The 20451-nt window shown below is 46.0% G+C and overlaps 1 protein-coding gene across 3 annotated transcripts in view; it reads right to left on the reverse strand.

Annotated features, from left to right (window-relative positions):
• LOC143782354 (cadherin-10-like) overlaps nucleotides 1–20451 on the reverse strand; it is a 1064733-nt gene that overhangs the window by 65880 nt on the left and 978402 nt on the right. For all 3 annotated transcript variants that reach the window (XM_077269713.1, XM_077269716.1, XM_077269715.1), the window contains one exon: nucleotides 18807–18915. In XM_077269713.1, the coding sequence (XP_077125828.1) occupies nucleotides 18807–18915 (109 nt within the window). The remainder of the gene's footprint in view (nucleotides 1–18806; nucleotides 18916–20451) is intronic.

Here is a 20451-nt window from a genome sequence, read left to right on the forward strand (position 1 = left end):
AAATTCTAATAGCAGGAGTAAAATACCCAGTAAATCACAACAGCTCATTTTCATGATCTATTTGTACCATTATAATTATGTTATTGTAAGAAAGATAGAGTGGGGTTCTGATACATATGCACCCCCAATAGTGAGGAGAATAAGGGGTTATAGTGCTTTTTTGATCATGGAAGGCCACATTGCTATTCTTGCTACATTTGCTACCATGATAAATAAATGGCACAACAACAGAATATCTGGCAAACTAAATGAATAAGGTCTCATATCTATCTATGGAACATGGTGCAAATTGCTAATTACCAATTGAGTGCAAATTTTACATTTATATGGTACATTAATTTCATTTGGTGCTTTGCTTACGCACCATTACTTGTAAGCTGGCTTTGGGATTTCAACCTTCTCATTAATTTAGTGATTGATTTAAATATGCCAAAATAATTAATTACCATTAAAATAAAACCCCAAAATAGAAATAAAACTATTTTACTTTCTAAGGATTGTCCACTGCTGATATAACAGTCCAGCATGCAGCTCAATCTCTACTCCACTAGTTCGGCCTCGCTCCTAATCCATAACGTAAGTATGATTAATTATTTTTTCTGGTTCATTCTGTCTGTTTTGGATGACAGTTTTCAGTCCATTTATTCATTAAATCCTTCCTTTGATTACTGATCTTTTACACCCTCATCCTGCATCTTCTCATGAATTTCTTCCATTATACCTAGGTACTATTTTATTACCTCTTCCCTAGCATAAGGAATGTTCATCATCCTAGGTTACTGTTCATGATCAAAACTTAATTCCCGGAGTATCTAAACCCAACTTCCTTGATTCTGTGTTAATAATCCTGATTTGTTCTTGAGCTCTTAGTCTGAAATACAAAATCTGACTAATTTTCCGACTGAATACAAGTACATTCTGTAGGGAACCATCTCTGGAAATGAACTTGCAATGGAAAAAAACAGCTTCTGCATCACGACTTGCATTTGTTCATGTAACTCTCTGAGATTATTTACTAAGAAAGTACTAGATGGTTTTGAAATCCTCTTTGCAGCAGTTTATTGGACTCGTGGTTCACATGATTCATGTGAGTGATTCAAACCATTGTGTCCAAATATATTTCTACATGACACAGCTTGCAAAGATTTGAAAAATTTAAAAAGGTTTATCAATTTCTCTGTAATAGATTGTGGTCATGTTTCTGTGATATAATGCATGGGATTCACACATACAATGGGGAAAATGAGTATGTAATACGCTGCCGATTTAGCAAGTTTTCCTATCTATAAAGAAAGGAGAGGTCTGTAATTGTTATCATAGATAGACTTCAACTGTGAGAGGCAGAATCTTAAAATAAAAGAAAATCACATTTTATGATTTTTACATAATTAATTTGCATCATTTTATTGTGTGAAATAAGTATTTGATACAATAGAAAAACGTAATATTTGGTACTTAAACCTTTGCTTGCAATTACAGAGGTGAGATGTTTCCTTTAGTTCTTGAACAAGTTTGCAGTGCAACAGGGATTTTGCCCCAATTCTTACAGAGCCACTCCTTACTTGCACTGGGAGTGTGTTTCAGGTCATTGTCATGCAGGAAGACCAAGCCACGACTCATCTTCACCGTTCTTACTGAAGGAAGGAGGTTGTTGGCCAAAATCTCTTGATACATGGCTTCATCTATCCTCCCATCAATACGGTGCAGTAGTACTCTCCCCTTTTCAGAAAAGTTACCTCAAAGTATGATATTTCCCCTACTTTGATTTACTGTTAGAACAGTGTTCTTGCGGTTGTACTCATCCTTCTTCATCTTCCAAACATGGCAAATGGAGTTGATACCAAATGTTCTATTTTGGTTTCATCTGTCTACGTGACCTTCTCCCATGCCTCCTCTGGATCATCCAGATGGTCATTGGCAAACTTTAAACTGGCCTGGAAATGTACTGGCTTGATCAGGGGGACATTGAATGCCCTGCAGGATTTTAACCCATGACAGCGAAGCGAGTTACCAACTGTAATGTTTGAGACTGTAGTCCCAGGTCTCTTTGGGATATTGACCAGGTCCTCCCTTTTAGTTCTGTGCTGAATCCTGACCTTTCTCAGAATCATCCTTATCCTAAGAGGTAAGATCCTTTCCCAGACAACAGAAGATTAGTCATCTTTTGTTTCTTCCATTTTCCAATACTTACGCCAACAGTTGTTGCCTTTTCGCCAAGCTGCTTGCCTATTGTTCTATAGCTCATCCCAGTTTTATGCTGGTCTACAATTTATTCTCTAGTTTCCTTAGACAGATAAAAGTTACAGACCTCTCCATTCTTTGTACATGAAAAACATGCAAAATTCACAGTGTATCAAATGTTTTTTTCCCACTGTACTATTCATATGACTAAACTGTAATCTTTCATTTCAGAAATTCACTGTTGTGCAATTTTTATTTTCCAGGATCTTGAATCATCTCACTGTTCTTTCCAGTATATTGTCTCATTTATGAGCCCTTGTTTGATATTTAGAATTTAATGTATTTTACTGTTTTTAACTCAAAAAAGCTAACTTTTATCAATTTTTTCTTCAGTTTTACTTTATTGCACACTGAATGAAAAAGTTTTACCATTATGATCATATAATAGGCTTAACATAGGTTTTTTTTGTTTTTTGTTACATCACATTATTTTCTCTCTAGATCATCTTTTATTCAATAAAAGTAAATTCAGCATAGACTCTCTTCCGTATATCTGTCATCTTTAGAGACTCTTGGTCAGAGTAGCCACATTATGAACATTTGTATATCTGCAACTTGTATTTCAATAATCATAGTGGACTTTGGTTGCCAGGACAACAGGACAAAGTATTCTGTATACCTTTCATCTATTCTATGTGTAATCTTAGTGTTCATTAGTGGCCAAGTGTCCTGGGACTTCTCCATCCTAATTAGAAGATGCATCTAATTAGCGCTTGGGTAATAGTCCCTTCTATTTTAAGTCTATCTCAAAAGTTCGGCTTCCATGTGATGCCGCTCACTTGAGATTTTTGCATTCATCTTCCCCTAAGCAATAAGGACCAGGGCCTTATTTACCCACACATACTTTTAATATTGTCTTCATTCATTTTTTTCTGATTATTGGTAGCATGCCCCAGTTTAAAAAGTTAGAATTTCCTTTTGTGTGCTTTGTTTCCTTGAAAGTAAAACATATGTCAGGGTATAGAGAGTCTTCTTTTTTTAGTATGTTCAATTGCCACTTTGTTATTTTGTACTTTGTTGATTCCTTTTTACATAGCTGATTAACTGCTCTAAAATTGATGTGCTCTGTGCCCTCTCTACTCTGTTTTTTATGTCCCTTAACACTGTTTCCTGTACATTAATTTTTCAAATTTGATTGTGTTTTGTTTCACTTTTTTTTAGCAATATATTAAAAAAGCATAGTGTTTTGCCAGGTTTTTATTTTTTTAAGGCGTTCACTGAAGCAGTTAACCTGTCTAATAGTTTTATATAACAGGTCATTAAAGATGTGGCGAAGTCAAATATGTGTACTTTTTTTGTTATATACACATTTATTTGTACATTGTTTTTTATTTTTGGGTTTACTGTGTGATATTTTATTTTAATTTGTTAACAATTTTGTTTGCTTTTGTTTTCTCTTTCACAGTCTCTCTGTGGGAATTTAACTTTCATTACTCTGAACATAGGTAAAATGCATTGCAATTCACCAACATTGCTATGAATTATACATGTCAGTGATACACTGACAGAAGACTCTTAGACCATGATCCTGGCATGGTCTAACAAGGTTACAATAGCTGGAAGACCGAGGGTTCATTATAACGACCTTAGGTTGCTATAACAAACTAGACCCCTCTCAATTTCCTGGCCTTCAAAATGCAGGCACAATTCCAGGCTGTGAGAGCTGGGGCTTGGATATCATGTAATCAGAGCTTCCAGTTGAAATCGCCAAAGATGTACCTACACATCGAAGATCAAGAACCCCCCTTCCAAACCATGACGTGTAGGTACATCACAGGTCATGAAGGGATAATAGAAAGAAAAAAAAACACTTGTGGACAACCACTATGAATTCTGAAATTAATGTAGAGTTGAACCTTTTTTACATAATTTAACAAAGACAACATTTTAAAAGGTGATAACCAATTTAGCACATTTTTTAAAGGGAGGGTGCCGTGATTTAATGTTGTAAAAAAAAAAATAAACTTTTAAATTCCTTATTTTTATAAGTTATTTTCAAGTGAATAATATTTATTGTTTTTTTTTTATTCATTTTTTTTTCTGCCACTGGGTGCCGCCATTTTGATTTGCAGGACTGTAAGTGTGGCTGCACGACACTTTCAGTCTGCAAATACGGCAGCACTGCGCATAGAGATCTGCGGTCGGGCGCCGACCCTATCTATAATACAGTAGCCACATTAGCTGTGAACTGGGCACGCCCACTTCACAGTTGTGTAGGCGTGTCTGGGTGCCATTGTATTGTAGCCCAGGGCTTTACCTGTTGTCATTCCGTCATTCCGATCTGAAACCGGAAGTGAAGGTCATTCACCTCAGATCCTGTGACGTGATGACAGACATACCAGACCGGAGGAGCAGAGCTGCCAGCTGTGAGGGATTTTAGAAGAAGACATACAGCGGCGAGACGAGGACAGAGGGAGCAGGCTGAACATTGCGGGACGGTCACTCGGTAAGGGCTCATTTCCACATGCGAGGCACACGTCCGTGTCTCGCATGTGGAAACCAAGCTGTGGAGCCGGCACTCAGGAGCGGAGCGTGCGGCCGCATAGGAACACATGGAGCTGCACAGCTCCACTCCTGAGTGCCGGCTCCACAGCTTGGTTTCCACATGATACGGTCGTGTGACTCGCATGTGGAAATGAGCCCTAAGACTGAATGTAGCAGCATCAGGGCTGCGGCGGTGAATGGCTAAGCACGAGTGTTCACTGCACAGGGAAAAATTGTAAGATGGAGGAATGAATTGGAGGCTGGGAGAGAGAGTATGGGGCACAGCTGAAGCATGCGAGCCAGAGCTTGTGTATAGTGAATGGGAGCAAAGCCAGAGCTGAGCTATGGTGATTAGGTGCTGAGCCACAGCAGGAGTATGGTGAACAGGAGCAGAGCCTGAGATAGGGTATGGTCTATGTGAGCAGAGCTGGAGTATGGTGAATAGGAGCAGAGCCTGAGATAGGGTATGGTCTATGTGAGCAGAGCTGGAGTATGGTGAATAGGAGCAGAGCCGGAGTATGGTGAATGGGGGCAGAACTGGGGTATGGTCAATGTAAGCAGAGCCGGGGTATGGTGAATAGGAGCAGAGCTGTGGTATGGTGAATAGGAGCAGAGCTGTGGTATGGTGAATAGGAGCAGAGCTGTGGTATGTTGAATAGGAGCAGAGCCGGGGTATGTTGAATAGGAGCAGAGCCGGGGTATGGTGAATAGGAGCAGAGCCGGGGTATGGTGAATAGGAGCAGAGCCGGGGTATGGTGAATAGGAGCAGAGCCGGGGTATGGTGAATAGGAGCAGAGCCGGGGTATGGTGAATAGGAGCAGAGCCGGGGTATGGTGAATAGGAGCAGAGCCGGGGTAGGGTGAATGGGGGCAGAACCGGGGTACGGACAATGTGAGCAGAGCTGGTGTACGGTGAATAGGGACAGAGCCGGGGTACGGTGAATAGGAGCAGAGCCGGGGTATGGTGAATAGGAGCAGAGCCGGGGTATGGTGAATAGGAGCAGAGCCGGAGTATGGTGAATGGGGGCAGAACTGGGGTATGGTCAATGTAAGCAGAGCTGTGGTATGGTGAATAGGAGCAGAGCTGTGGTATGGTGAATAGGAGCAGAGCTGTGGTATGGTGAATAGGAGCAGAGTCGGGGTATGGTGAATAGGAGCAGAGCCGGGGTATGGTGAATAGGAGCAGAGCCGGGGTATGGTGAATAGGAGCAGAGCCGGGGTATGGTGAATAGGAGCAGAGCCGGGGTATGGAGAATAGGAGCAGAGCCGGGGTAGGGTGAATGGGGGCAGAACCGGGGTACGGTGAATAGGAGCAGAGCCGGGGTACGGTGAATAGGAGCAGAGCCGGGATATGGTGAATAGCAGCAGAGCTATAGCTGGAGTATGGTGAATGGGAGTAGAGCTGGGGTATAGTGAATGGGAGCAGAGCCAGAGCTGGTGTATGGTCAATGGGAGCAGAGTTGCGGTAAGGTGAATGGGGCTAGAGTCAGACTTGTTCACTTCCGGTATTACAGATCCTGTGGAGCGACAGCACACAAGATTCAGCATTGCGGGCCGGAGGAGCAGAGCTGCCAGCGGTGAAGCCAGGAGCTAGTGGCCTAAACACAGCAGCGGTGAGGAGAGAAGCGTGATGGTCGGTGACATGTTAGCTAAGAGGAGGCCGCACTTGTTTACCACTGATCTATTTGGATTGCCAAACATTGTTGGGGTCTAAAATAGACAAGACGTTGTATATGTAGTAACTAGTGATGAGCGAATATACTCGTTGCTCGGGTGGTCTCCGAGTATTTCAACTGCTTGGAGATTTAGTTTTCGTCGCCGCCGCAAGTGAATGAATTATGGCGGTTACCCAGCCTGAGTACATGTGGGGATTCCTTAGCAACCAGGCAACCCCCACATGTACTCAGGCTGGCTACTAGCTGTAAATCAAGCAGCGGAGTCAACAAAAACTAAATCTCCGAGTAGTCACAAATACTCGGAGACAACCCGAGCGTGCTCAGGAAAACCTGAGCAACGAGTACACTCACTCATCTCTAGTAGTAACCTATGTCTTTTATCTTTGTCTTTTTTATGTATGATCATATCAATAAATATAAATGATGTTTTATATTCTGTGTAAATTAATAAAAATGAAATTTCTTCATTTTCTATTCTCCCTTTTTCATGTTGTCCATACATCGTATCTGAATGCTCATTATCGTGATTGCAAACAAGACACATGTACTTCTGTGGTGTAATCTAGTGGTATACCCCCTTCACACCTCCATGTCTCCAGGACTTGTTGCCTGTATTCACACCTGGAGATATGTTCACACATATGTTCGCAACAGAGATCTTCACACCTCTGTGTTTTCTCAACAAACATGTCTGTGTGAGTTCCTTCACACTAAACGACTTTGCAACGATAGCGATCCGTGACGTTGCAGCATCCTGGATATCGATATCATTGTGTTTGGCACGCAGCAGCGATCTGGATCCTGCTTTGATATCGCTGGTCATTGCTGAAAGTCCAGAACTTTATTTGGTCGTCAGATCGGCATGTATCGTTGTGTTTGACAGCAAAAGCAACGATGCCAGCGATGTTTTACAATGGTAACCAGGGTAAATATCGGGTTACTAAGCGCAGGGCCGCGCTTAGTAACCCGATATTTACCCTGGTTACCATTGTAAAAGTAAAAAAAACAAACAGTACATACTCACCTTCTGCTGTCTGTCACATGTCCCTCGCCATCTGCTTCCCGCACTGACTGTGAGTGCTGGCCGTAAAGTAAAAGCAGAGCACAGCGGTGACGTCACCGCTGTGCTGTTAGGGCCGGCGCTCACACAGTGCAGGGAAGCGGACGCCGGGGGACGCGAATGTAAGTAGTGTTTGTTTTTTTACATTTACACTGGTAACCAGGGTAAACATCGGGTTACTAAGCGCGGCCCTGCACTTAGCAACCCGATGTTTACCCTGGTTACCCGGGGACTTCGGCATCGTTGGTCGCTGGAGAGCTGTCTGTGTGACAGCTCTCCAGCGACCACACAGCGACTCTGCAGCGATCGGCATCGTTGTCGATATCGCTGCAGCATCGCTTACTGTGAAGGTACCTTTAGGCTGCTCTCACTCTGGCATTATTTCAAATACATGTCCATCTGTTTTGAAAGGGATGCCGATGGATCTGTTATGGCCTCCCATGCTGTCCTATGGGCATGGATTGGTCCGGGTGTCTCCGTTTTGTCAAGGATCCATTGGTGTCCGCAATTTTCATGTACTCAGAAACGTAAACTGTTCTCTTTCTGGGCTTTCTCGAAAATCACGGACAGGCATGGATCCATGTCTGTCTGTAAGAAATTAACATGGAGCTCTATGGTGGACCGGTCCCTGAAAACCAACGGATCTGTGAAACAGCATGCTCAGAAGCAAGGTAGGGATAGGGATTAGTGATGAGCGAGTAGCATTGTTGCTCAGGTGATCTCCAAGTATTTGTGACTTCCTGAGATTTCGTTTTCCTCGCCTCAGCTACATGATTTACGGCTTCTGGACAGGGCATGTGGGCATTCCCTAAGGCCTCTTTCACACGACCAGATAATTCCGGTACCGGAGTTATCCGTGTACGTGTGTCCGTGTGCTCACGTGGCACATCAGTGTGGCACAAGTGCGGCATCCGTTTGCCACCTGAGGACCACACGGACCCGCAGGAAAGAAGAGATGAATGATTAATTTTTTTTTTATGTTAAAAATAAAGTTGCTGGGACCGCCCGGCCCATTGCAGAAGAAATACTCACCCAGCTCCCGCGATGTCTCCTTTCTCCTCTCAGCGCTGGCAGCCTGTCCTGTGTGAGCGGTCACGTGGGACCGCTCATTACAGTGAGGAATATGCGCATATTCCTCACTGTAATGAGCAGTCCCACGTGACCGCTCACACAGGACAGGCTGCCAGCGCTGAGAGGAGACATCGCGGGAGCTAGGTGAGTATTTCTTCTGCAAGGGACAGGTCGGCACACTGGGGATGAGAGGCAGGAGGTCCCAGCAACTTTATTTTTAACAAAAAAAAAAATTGATCATTTATCTCTTCTCTCCTGCGGGGGAGAAGAGATGAATGCCGCCTTCAGCACCACAGCAGGGGGGACAGCGCTTACTGTAGCGCTGTCTCTCCTGTGGGCGGTACGTGCACACAGAGGAGAGTGCACACTGTTCTCCGTGTGCATGTTGTATTGCTGTACGTGCTGCCGGAGAAACACGGACATGTCTCTGTGTTTTGAACACGGAAACACGGTCGGTGAAAACACGGAAACAAGGTCCGTGAAAACTGTCACTACACGTACCAGAGACACTGAAGTGTGATAGAGGCCTAACAGGCATTCCTCACATGTATTCCACCTGGCTAGAGGCCGTAAATCATGCAGCTGAGGCGATGAAAACTAATTCTCCGAGCACATCCAAATACTCGGAGACCACCCGAGCAACTAGTATACTCGCTCATCACTAATAGTGAACTCTGGTATGTCGCCTAAGAGGAGGCGCATTTCATGTCGGCTAAGAGAAGGCGCACGTCATGTCGGCTAAGAGGAGGCGCACGTCGTGTCGGCTAAGAGGAGGCGCACGTCGTGTCGGCTAAGAGGAGGCGCACGTCGTGTCGGCTAAGAGGAGGCGCACGTCGTGTCGGCTAAGAGGAGGCGCACGTCGTGTCGGCTAAGAGGAGGCGCACGTCGTGTCGGCTAGGAGGAGGCGCACGTCGTGTCGGCTAGGAGGAGGCGCACGTCGTGTCGGCTAAGAGGAGGCGCACGTCGTGTCGGCTAAGAGGAGGCGCACGTCGTGTCGGCTAAGAGGAGGCGCACGTCGTGTCGGCTAAGAGGAGGCGCACGTCGTGTCGGCTAAGAAGAGGCGCATGTCGTGTCGGCTAAGAGGAAGCGCACGTCATGTCGGCTAAGAGGAAGCGCACGTCATGTCGGCTACGAGGAGGCGCACGTCATGTCGGCTAAAAGGAATCGCACGTCATGTCGGCTAAGAGGAGGAGCACTTCATGTCAGCTAAGAGGAAGCGCACGTCATGTCAGCTACGAGGAGGCGCATGTCATGTCAGCTACGAGGAGGCGCATGTCATGTCAGCTACGAGGTTGCGCACGTCATGTCAGCTAAGAGGAGGCGCACGTCATGTCAGCTAAGAGGAAGCGCACGTCATGTCAGCTACGAGGAGGCGCACGTCATGTCAGCTACGAGGAGGCGCATGTCAGCTACGAGGAGGCGCATGTCATGTCAGCTACGAGGTTGGGCACGTCATGTCAGCTACGAGGTTGGGCACGTCAGGTCAGCTACGAGGAGGCGCATGTCATGTCAGCTACGAGGAGGCGCATGTCATGTCAGCTACGAGGAGGCGCATGTCATGTCAGCTACGAGGTTGGGCACGTCATGTCAGCTACGAGGTTGGGCACGTCATGTCAGCTACGAGGAGGCGCATGTCATGTCAGCTACGAGGTTGCGCACGTCGTCAGCTAAGAGGAGGCGCACGTCATGTCAGCTAAAAGGAATCGCACGTCATGTCAGCTAAGAGGAAGCGCACGTCATGTCAGCTACGAGGAGGCGCATGTCATGTCAGCTACGAGGAGGCGCACGTCATGTCAGCTACGAGGAGGCGCACGTCATGTCAGCTAAGAGGAGGTGCACGTCATGTCAGCTAAAAGGAATCGCACGTCATGTCAGCTAAGAGGAGGCGCATGTCCTGTCATTTAGGAAGGAGGCTCATCAAATTCCTATGTATTAACTCCCCCATATACCATATATTGTAAGCTTACATCCTTTACTGCATTTCATGTCGCACTAAAGGGTATTTAGCCTTGTACATATAAATTATAAATAAAAAAATTTACAAAAAAGGGCACAGGGACCCTCTCATTCAGGCAAACCAGCAAAGGTAAAACTGACAGCTAGGGTTTGGTATTTGCAGGGTGGGAAGGGCCCTGCCCCCCCTAAAAATAGCTTGCCACAGCCACCCCAGAACTGGTGTTTCTATTTGATGCTCTAATGCTGGCGCTTTGTCCCATCTCTTCCTGCTGCTCTGGTGTGTTGGCAAACGGAGTAATGGTATTTTGGATGCTGCAACGTGTAAGCGCAATGCGATATACGCTGAGGCATGCAATGGAGGAGATGGGGTATAATATATAGTATAATATGCAATGACCGTATACTGATACTTGAATTGCACTCATAGCAGAGCCTAAGCACAGTGTCATTTGCATATTCCATCACATGCCATATGAGAGTCTGGCCACGGGCTAATGAGGAGGGAGGTGCAACGGCATGTCGGCTATGATGGAGGTGCATGTCAAAACCATCAGTAAACTTTTATCGCCTAACATTTTGTCTAAACACACAAGACATTGTATATGTAGCAACTTACGTTCTTTCTCTTTGTCATTTTCTATGTATGAACATGTCAATAAATAAAAATGTTGTTGAATGTGAAAAAAAGATAAATTACCGTATTTTACGGATTATAAGACGCTCTGGATTATAAGACACACCCCAAATTTTCATGAGAAAAATAGGAAAAAAAAACCTTTTTAGGTGGAGGATGCAAGAGTTGAGCGTTGCCGCAGGCTGGGATGAGTGTGTTCCAAAGTGTGGCACGCCGCTGCCAATGTCCCGGTGGTGGTGCAGCGCTGTGTCCCCAGTGGCGGTGTTGCGCTGTGTCCACTGTCCACGCTGGTGGTGGAGTGCTGTGTCCCCGATGCTGCAGCGGGCTCTGCTGACATTTTGTGAAAGCCAGAGCCCTCCTGCAAGTTCTTCCATGGTTTCCTGTGTGGTGGTGGACTCCGGGAAAATGGCCGCTGGGAGTCAGCGCACGCGCAGATCGTGGTCTCATCGGCAGAGCCCCCCGCAGCACCGAGGACATAGCGCAGCACCGCCACCATGGACAGTGGACACAGCGCAACACTGCCACTGGGGACACAGCGCTGCACCACCACCGGGACATTGGCAGCGGCGTGCCACACTTTGGAACACACTCATCCCAGCCTGCGGCAACGCTCAACTCTTGCATCCTCCACCTAAAAAGGTTTTTTTTTCCTATTTTTCTCATGAAAATTTGGGGTGTGTCTTATAATCCAGAGCGTCTTATAATCCGTAAAATATGGTAATTTATCTTTTTTTCACATTCAACAACATTTTTATTTATTGACATGTTCATACATAGAAAATGACAAAGAGAAAGAACGTAAGTTGCTACATATACAATGTCTTGTGTGTTTAGACAAAATGTTAGGCGATAAAAGTTTACTGATGGTTTTGACATGCACCTCCATCATAGCCGACATGCCGTTGCACCTCCCTCCTCATTAGCCCGTGGCCAGACTCTCATATGGCATGTGATGGAATATGCAAATGACACTGTGCTTAGGCTCTGCTATGAGTGCAATTCAAGTATCAGTATACGGTCATTGCATATTATACTATATATTATACCCCATCTCCTCCATTGCATGCCTCAGCGTATATCGCATTGCGCTTACACGTTGCAGCATCCAAAATACCATTACTCCGTTTGCCAACACACCAGAGCAGCAGGAAGAGATGGGACAAAGCGCCAGCATTAGAGCATCAAATAGAAACACCAGTTCTGGGGTGGCTGTGGCAAGCTATTTTTAGGGGGGGCAGGGCCCTTCCCACCCTGCAAATACCAAACCCTAGCTGTCAGTTTTACCTTTGCTGGTTTGCCTGAATGAGAGGGTCCCTGTGCCCTTTTTTGTAAATTTTTTTATTTATAATTTATATGTACAAGGCTAAATACCCTTTAGTGCGACATGAAATGCAGTAAAGGATGTAAGCTTACAATATATGGTATATGGGGGAGTTAATACATAGGAATTTGATGAGCCTCCTTCCTAAATGACAGGACATGCGCCTCCTCTTAGCCGACATGACGTGCGCCTCCTCTTAGCCGACATGACGTGCACCTCCTCTTAGCCGACATGACGTGCGCCTCCTCTTAGCCGACATGACGTGCGCCTCCTCTTAGCTGACATGACGTATGCTTCCTTAGCTGACATGACGTGCGCCTCCTCTTAGCTGACATGACGTATGCTTCCTTAGCTGACATGACGTGCGCCTCCTCTTAGCCGACATGACGTGCGCCTCCTCTTAGCCGACATGACGTGCGCCTCCTCTTAGCTGACATGACGTGTGCCTCCTCTTAGCTGACATTACATGCGCCTCCTCTTAGCTGACATGATGTGCGCTTCCTCTTAGCTGACGTGACGTGCGCTTCCTCTTAGCTGACATGACGTGCGCCTCCTCTTAGCTGACATGACGTGTGCCTCCTCTTAGCTGACATGACGTGCGCCTCCTCTTAGCTGACATGACGTGCGCCTCCTCTTAGCTGACATGATGTGCGCTTCCTCTTAGCTGACATGACGTATGCTTCCTTAGCTGACATGACGTGCGCCTCCTTAGCCGACATGACGTGCCCCTTCTTAGCCGACATGACGTGCACCTCCTCTTAGCCGACATGACGTGCGCCTCCTCTTAGCTGACATGACGTATGCTTCCTTAGCTGACATGACGTGCGCCTCCTCTTAGCCGACATGACGTGCGCCTCCTCTTAGCCGACATGACGTGCGCCTCCTCTTAGCTGACATGACATGTGCCTCCTCTTAGCTGACTTTACATGCGCCTCCTCTTAGCTGACATTACGTGCGCCTCCTCTTAGCCGACATGACGTGTGCCTCCTTAGCCGACATATCAGAGATCACTATTACTGATGAGCGAGTATACTAGTTGATCGGGTGGTCGAGTATTTGGATGTGCTCAGAGAATTAGTTTTCATCGCCTCAGCTGCATGATTTACGGCTTCTAGCCAGGTGGAATACATGTGAGGAATGCCTGTTAGGGAATTCCCACATGTATTCAGGCTGTCCAGAAGCCGTAAATCATATAGCTGAGGAAAACGAAATCTCAGGAAGTTACAAATACTCGGGAGATCATCCGAGCAACAATGCTACTCGCTCATCACTAATCCCTATCCCTACCTTGCTTCTGAGCATGCTGTTTCACAGATCCGTTGGTTTTCAGGGACCCGTCCACCATTGAGCTCCATGTTAATTTCTTACAGACAGACATGGATCCATGTCTGTCCGTGATTTTCGAGAAAGCCCAGAAAGAGAACAGTTTACGTTTTTGGGTACATGAAAATTACAGACACCAATGAATCCTTGACAAAACGGAGACACCCGGACCAATCCGTGCCCATAGGACAGCATGGGAGGCCATAACAGATCCATGGGCATCCATTTCAAAACAGATGGACATGTATTTGAAATAATGCCAGAGTGAGAGCAGCCTAAAGGTACCTTTACACTAAGCGACTTTGCAACATCACGGATCGCTATCGTTATCATTGCAGAGTCCTGGTTAGCGATATCGTGTTTGACACGCAGCAGCGATCTGGATCCTGCTGTGATACCGCTGGTCGTTGCTGAAAGTTTAGAACTTTATTTGGTCGTCAGATCAGCGTGTATCGTTGTGTTTGACAGCAAAAGCAACGATGCCAGCGATGTTTTACAATGGTAACCAGGGTAAATATCGGGTTACTAAGCGCAGGGCCGCGCTTAGTAACCCGATATTTACCCTGGTTACCAGCGTAACCATAAAAAAACAAACTAACGGTACATACTCACATTCCGGTGTCTGTCTCACGTCCCTCTCCGTCTGCTTCCCGCACTGACTGTGAGTGCCGGCTGTAAAGTACAGCACAGCGGTGACGTCACCGCTGTGCTGTGCTTTTACTTTACAGCCGGCACTCACAGCCAGTGCGGGAAGCAGACGGCGAGGGACGTGTGACAGACACCGGAATGTGAGTATGTACTGTTTGTTTTTTTACGTTTACGCTGGTAACCAGGGTAAACATCGGGTTACTAAGCGCGGCCCTGCGCTTAGTAGCCCGATGTTTACCCTGGTTACCCGGGGACTTCGGCATTGTCTGTGTGACAGCTCCCCAGCGACCGCACAACGACTTACCAAAGATCACGGCCAGGTCGTATCGCTGGTCGTGATCGTTGGTAAATCATTTAGTGTGAAGGTACCTTAAAGGGAACCTGTCACCACGTTTTTGGAAGATGGGATAAAAATAGCGTTAAATAGGGGCAGAGGTGGGCATTACATTACTGTGTTTGTTATGCGTTTATTACCCACCTAAGTTGCCGAAATACCTTTGCAAAGTCTCCGTTTTCGCCTGTCAATCAGGCTGGTCTGGTCAAAAGGGCGTGTTGTCTTCCCCCAGATTTTGCGTAGTTTTCCGTTGGTGGCGTAGTGGTGTGTGCATGCCCAAGGTCCCGAATCCTCTGCCAGGGGATTTAAAAGAGCGCGCTGTTCGTTTTCATTGGTGATCGGTGGGCGCGGCCATCTTCCTTTGGCCGCGCGTGCGCAGAAGCGGCGCTCTGCTGGCCGCGGCTTCAGGAAAATGGCCGCGGGATGCCGCGCGTGCGCAGATGGATATCGCGGCGGCCATTTTCCTGAAGCCACGGCCAGCAGAGCGCCGCTTCTGCGCACGCGCGGCCAAAGGAAGATGGCCGCGCCCACCGATCACCAATGAAAACGAACAGCGCGCTCTTTTAAATCCCCTGGCAGAGGATTCGGGACCTTGAGCATGCGCACACCACTACGCCACCAACGGAAAACTACGCAAAATCTGGGGGAAGACAAGACGCCCTTTTGACCAGACCAGCCTGATTGACAGGCGAAAACGGAGACTTTGCAAAGGTATTTCGGCAACTTAGGTGGGTAATAAACGCATAACAAACACACTAATGTAATGCCCACCTCTGCCCCTATTTAACGCTATTTTTATCCCATCTTCCAAAAACGTGGTGACAGGTTCCCTTTAAATCACACAGACATGTTTGTTGAGAAAACACAGGGGTTTGAAGATCTCTGTTGTGAACATATGGGTGAACATGTCTCCAGGACTTGTTTTCACACCTGGAGATATGGAGGTGTGAAGGGGGTATAAGGCTATGTGCACACGTTGCGGATTAGGCTTAGGAATTTCTGGTGCGGATTCTGCCTCTCCTGGCAGAAAACGCACCTGCGTTTTTTTGTGCGGTTCTGCAGCGTTTTTTGTGTGCGTTTATGCTGCGTTTTTACCCCTGCGGTTTTCTATAATGGAATGGGTACAAAAACGCTGCAGATTCACAAAAAAGTAGTGACATGGTGCTTAAACCGCAGCGTTTCCGCAGCGGATTTTCAGCAACGTGTGCACAAGCATTTTTTTTTTTTCTCATTGATTTACATTGTACTGTAAATCAATTGCGGATCTGCAGTGTTTCTGCACTGCAAAAAACGCTGCTGATCATACCCCAACACTAGATTACACCACAGAAGTACATGTGTCTTGTTTGCAATCACGATAATGAGCATTCAGATACGATATATGGACAACATGAAAAAGGAGAATAGAAAATGAAGAAATTTCATTTTTATTAATTTACACAGAAAAAACAACAACATTTATATTTATTGGCATGACCATACATAAAAAAAGACAAAGATAAAAGACATAGGTTACTACTAGAGATGAGTGAGTGTACTCGTTGCTCAGGTTTTCCTGAGCACGCTCGGGTTGTCTCCGAGTATTTGTGACTACTCGGAGATTTAGTTTTTGTTGACTCCGCTGCTTGATTTACAGCTAGTAGCCAGCCTGAGTACATGTGGGGGTTGCCTGGTTGCTAAGGAATCCCCACATGTACTCAGGCTGGGTAACCGCCATAATTCATTCACTTGCGGCGGCGACGAAAACTAAATCTCCAAGCAGTTGAAATACTCGGAGACCACCCGAGCAACGAGTATATTCGCTCATCACTAGTTACTACATATACAACGTCTTGTCTATTTTAGACCCCAACAATGTTTGGCAATCCAAATAGATCAGTGGTAAACAAGTGCGGCCTCCTCTTAGCTAACATGTCACCGACCATCACGCTTCTCTCCTCACCGCTGCTGTGTTTAGGCCACTAGCTCCTGGCTTCACCGCTGGCAGCTCTGCTCCTCCGGCCCGCAATGCTGAATCTTGTGTGCTGTCGCTCCACAGGATCTGTAATACCGGAAGTGAACAAGTCTGACTCTAGCCCCATTCACCTTACCGCAACTCTGCTCCCATTGACCATACACCAGCACTGGCTCTGCTCCCATTCACCATACCCCAGCTCTACTCCCATTCACCATACTCCAGCTATAGCTCTGCTGCTATTTACCATATCCCAGCTCTACTGCCATTCACCGTACCCCGGCTCTGCTCCCATTCACCGTACCCCGGCTCTGCTCCCATTCACCGTACCCCGGCTCTGCTCCCATTCACCGTACCCCGGCTCTGCTCCCATTCACCGTACCCCGGCTCTGCCCCCATTCACCGTACCCCGGCTCTGCTCCTATTCACCGTACCCCGGCTCTGCTCCTATTCACCGTACCCCGGCTCTGCTCCTATTCACCGTACCCCGGCTCTGCTCCTATTCACCGTACCCCGGCTCTGCTCCTATTCACCGTACCCCGGCTCTGCCCCTATTCACCGTACACCAGCTCTGCTCACATTGACCGTACCCCGGTTCTGCCCCCATTCACCATACCCCGGCTCTGCTCCTATTCACCATACCCTGGCTCTGCTCCTATTCACCATACCCTGGCTCTGCTCCTATTCAACATACCCCGGCTCTGCTCCTATTCAACATACCACAGCTCTGCTCCTATTCACCATACCACAGCTCTGCTCCTATTCACCATACCACAGCTCTGCTCCTATTCACCATACCACAGCTCTGCTCCTATTCACCATACCACAGCTCTGCTTACATTGACCATACCCCAGTTCTGCCCCCATTCACCATACTCCAGCTCTGCTCACATAGACCATACCCTATCTCAGGCTCTGCTCCTGTTCACCATACTCCAGCTCTGCTCACATAGACCATACCCTATCTCAGGCTCTGCTCCTATTCACCATACTCCAGCTCTGCTCACATAGACCATACCCTATCTCAGGCTCTGCTCCTGTTCACCATACTCCTGCTGTGGCTCAGCACCTAATCACCATAGCTCAGCTCTGGCTTTGCTCCCATTCACTATACACAAGCTCTGGCTCGCATGCTTCAGCTGTGCCCCATACTCTCTCTCTCTCAGCCTCCAATTCATTCCTCCATCTTACAATTTTTCCCTGTGCAGTGAACACTCGTGCTTAGCCATTCACCGCCGCAGCCCTGATGCTGCTACATTCAGTCTTAGGGCTCATTTCCACATGCGAGTCACACGACCGTATCATGTGGAAACCAAGCTGTGGAGCCGGCACTCAGGAGTGGAGCTGTGCAGCTCCATGTGTTCCTATGCGGCCGCACGCTCCGCTCCTGAGTGCCGGCTCCACAGCTTGGTTTCCACATGCGAGACACGGACGTGTGCCTCGCATGTGGAAATGAGCCCTTACCGAGTGACCGTCCCGCAATGTTCAGCCTGCTCGCTCTGTCCTCGTCTCGCCGCTGTATGTCTTCTTCTAAAATCCCTCACAGCTGGCAGCTCTGCTCCGGAGTCCACTGTCTTCTGCTCCCTCTTCTTTGAGAACACCGCGGTCCACTTCCTGCTTAGCAACTGGTTGTGCCAGATCACAGTGCAGTCACAAAGAAAATGGCGGCGCAATGTCTCCAGTCTTCATTCTGTCCTCTCCTCTTTTGGGTGAGTGAAACAGTGACGTCACTAGATCCTGCCCTAATTTTGCAGCTAACGTAAAGCTAGTAAGCATTACTGTAGCTGCCTGAGGTCTAGACAGGAAGATGCTCCCCCTAGCTGCTAGTATAAGAATTTTTTTTTTTATAATTGACATTTTTCATATTGCAGTAGTTGCCATCAATGCAAACACTGGATTAAAAATTTAGAAATAATATTTAAATGTTATTTTCACACATACAAAAAAAAAGAAAAAATTGATGGCACCTTCCCTTTAAAGAAGATACTAGATTGCACTAGTTTTTTTCATCATTAATTTTTTAGCACAGTCACATTAAGCTATCAAATATTTTCCCAATATACATTTTTTATTTTATATTAAATACATCAACATCATTTTTATACCTTCATTGTCTTGGACTGTAAAGTTTGGGTTAACTGATGCTAAACTGAAGAAGAATTTTTGTCCACCTGGTGGCTCATCTTTGTCCACTGCACTTATGGTCTGAATTAGCTGTAAAAAAAATATAAAATTATACTTAAAGTAATCATATAAAACAATAATGAAGACTTATCCTTGGATTAATTATTAGTTTACAAAAGATAGCACATAGAACTGGAAAGAAAACTGCAAATGTGATGCTAAATAATGTTAAAAGGACTAATTCCTCATATTTATATGCCAATGAGATGCTTGAAGCACCGTGGTGCGAGCAGCCTGATTTGAAGCATTCTTTCTCTCACAGTGTTGCCTCTCAGTTCTGTTCCCGCTGCATTGATAAACATTAATAGTCTACATTGAGCTAGCTGATGGCTACATGGGAAAAATGGAGAACGCAGCCCACAGTCCTGCTGTATAACCATTGACTTCCCAAAAGTAAAAAGTGATGTTGAACCAATGTTAGCTGTTCCAAAAGTAGACATTCTACGTTTTTCTAGAAATTCATGCTGTCACACTCAGGTCAGGAGAGCTGACGGCCAGTTTGAGTATTGTGGTATGATCCTCGTGTGAGTAATATGGATAAATCTGACTGCACCCTAAGGCCGGGGTCACACTTGCGAGTTCAATGCGAGAAACTCCCGTGAGTCCCTCGCATCAAGTCCCGGCACTGCCGCCGGCGGTTCAGACTGGAGCATGTAGCTGCATAGAAATACATGCAGCAGCAAACTCCGGTCCCCAATGCTGGCGGCAGTGCCAGGACTTGATGCGAGGGACTCGTACGAGTTTCTCGCATTGAACTCGTAAGTGTGACCCCAGAATAAAAATAATAAACTGCTGCTAAAATCTAGTGAAGTCAGTTTACAAAGTATCAATCATTTTGAAATAGTTGTTAGTCACAAAAAGCAGAAAATAGTCTTTACCAGCATACCCCATAAATGTGCCATAAAATCATGTTACAGAAGAAAAAATCTTTTACGTTGAAAGAACATGGTTTTGCAACATGCTTAACTATTTTTACATATTTATTGCTTTTTTCAATGATGATATCAAAACAATAAACCATATTGTGCTTTTGAAAACATATGTTCACAAGTGGGATTCTGCAGCATTTTTGCTCCATATTTTACATAGCTTTCTTGGTTCATGAAATATGCACGTGCTGTTTTCTTTCCATGCATATTTCTATCCCTGTTGCATTTTTGCCAAGATGGAACATTTCAGCAATATTCAAAGACATGGGTGGAAAATGCAAGTAAAAATACCTGAAATAAATGCATTTAAAAACGCTGCAAAAATGCAATGTGTGAATAAACCCTTAGTGACTGTGTAATGGATTGGAAAAAGAAGACTTAAATTGGGTCCATCTACTTATGAGGCCAAATATTTCAAAATCTCAATCACAGGAAAGGAGCTCAAGTGTTCTACTTGTTCATAGAGAGAAAAAATGTTGCTGTAAAATCACAACTGCTTTGTCACCTCCTCTTCCTGTGTTTCTCTGAACTCAATGTCTAGTAAGGTAACGCATTAATCCTTAAAGTCAGGTTGTCACTGTTTGGGCTCCAGGTTGCCATATCAACTATGCACTAGGAGTGTCAATAGGGTACAGCC

This window comes from Ranitomeya variabilis, chromosome 6 (assembly GCF_051348905.1).
Source record: "Ranitomeya variabilis isolate aRanVar5 chromosome 6, aRanVar5.hap1, whole genome shotgun sequence".
NCBI lineage: Eukaryota > Metazoa > Chordata > Amphibia > Anura > Dendrobatidae > Ranitomeya > Ranitomeya variabilis.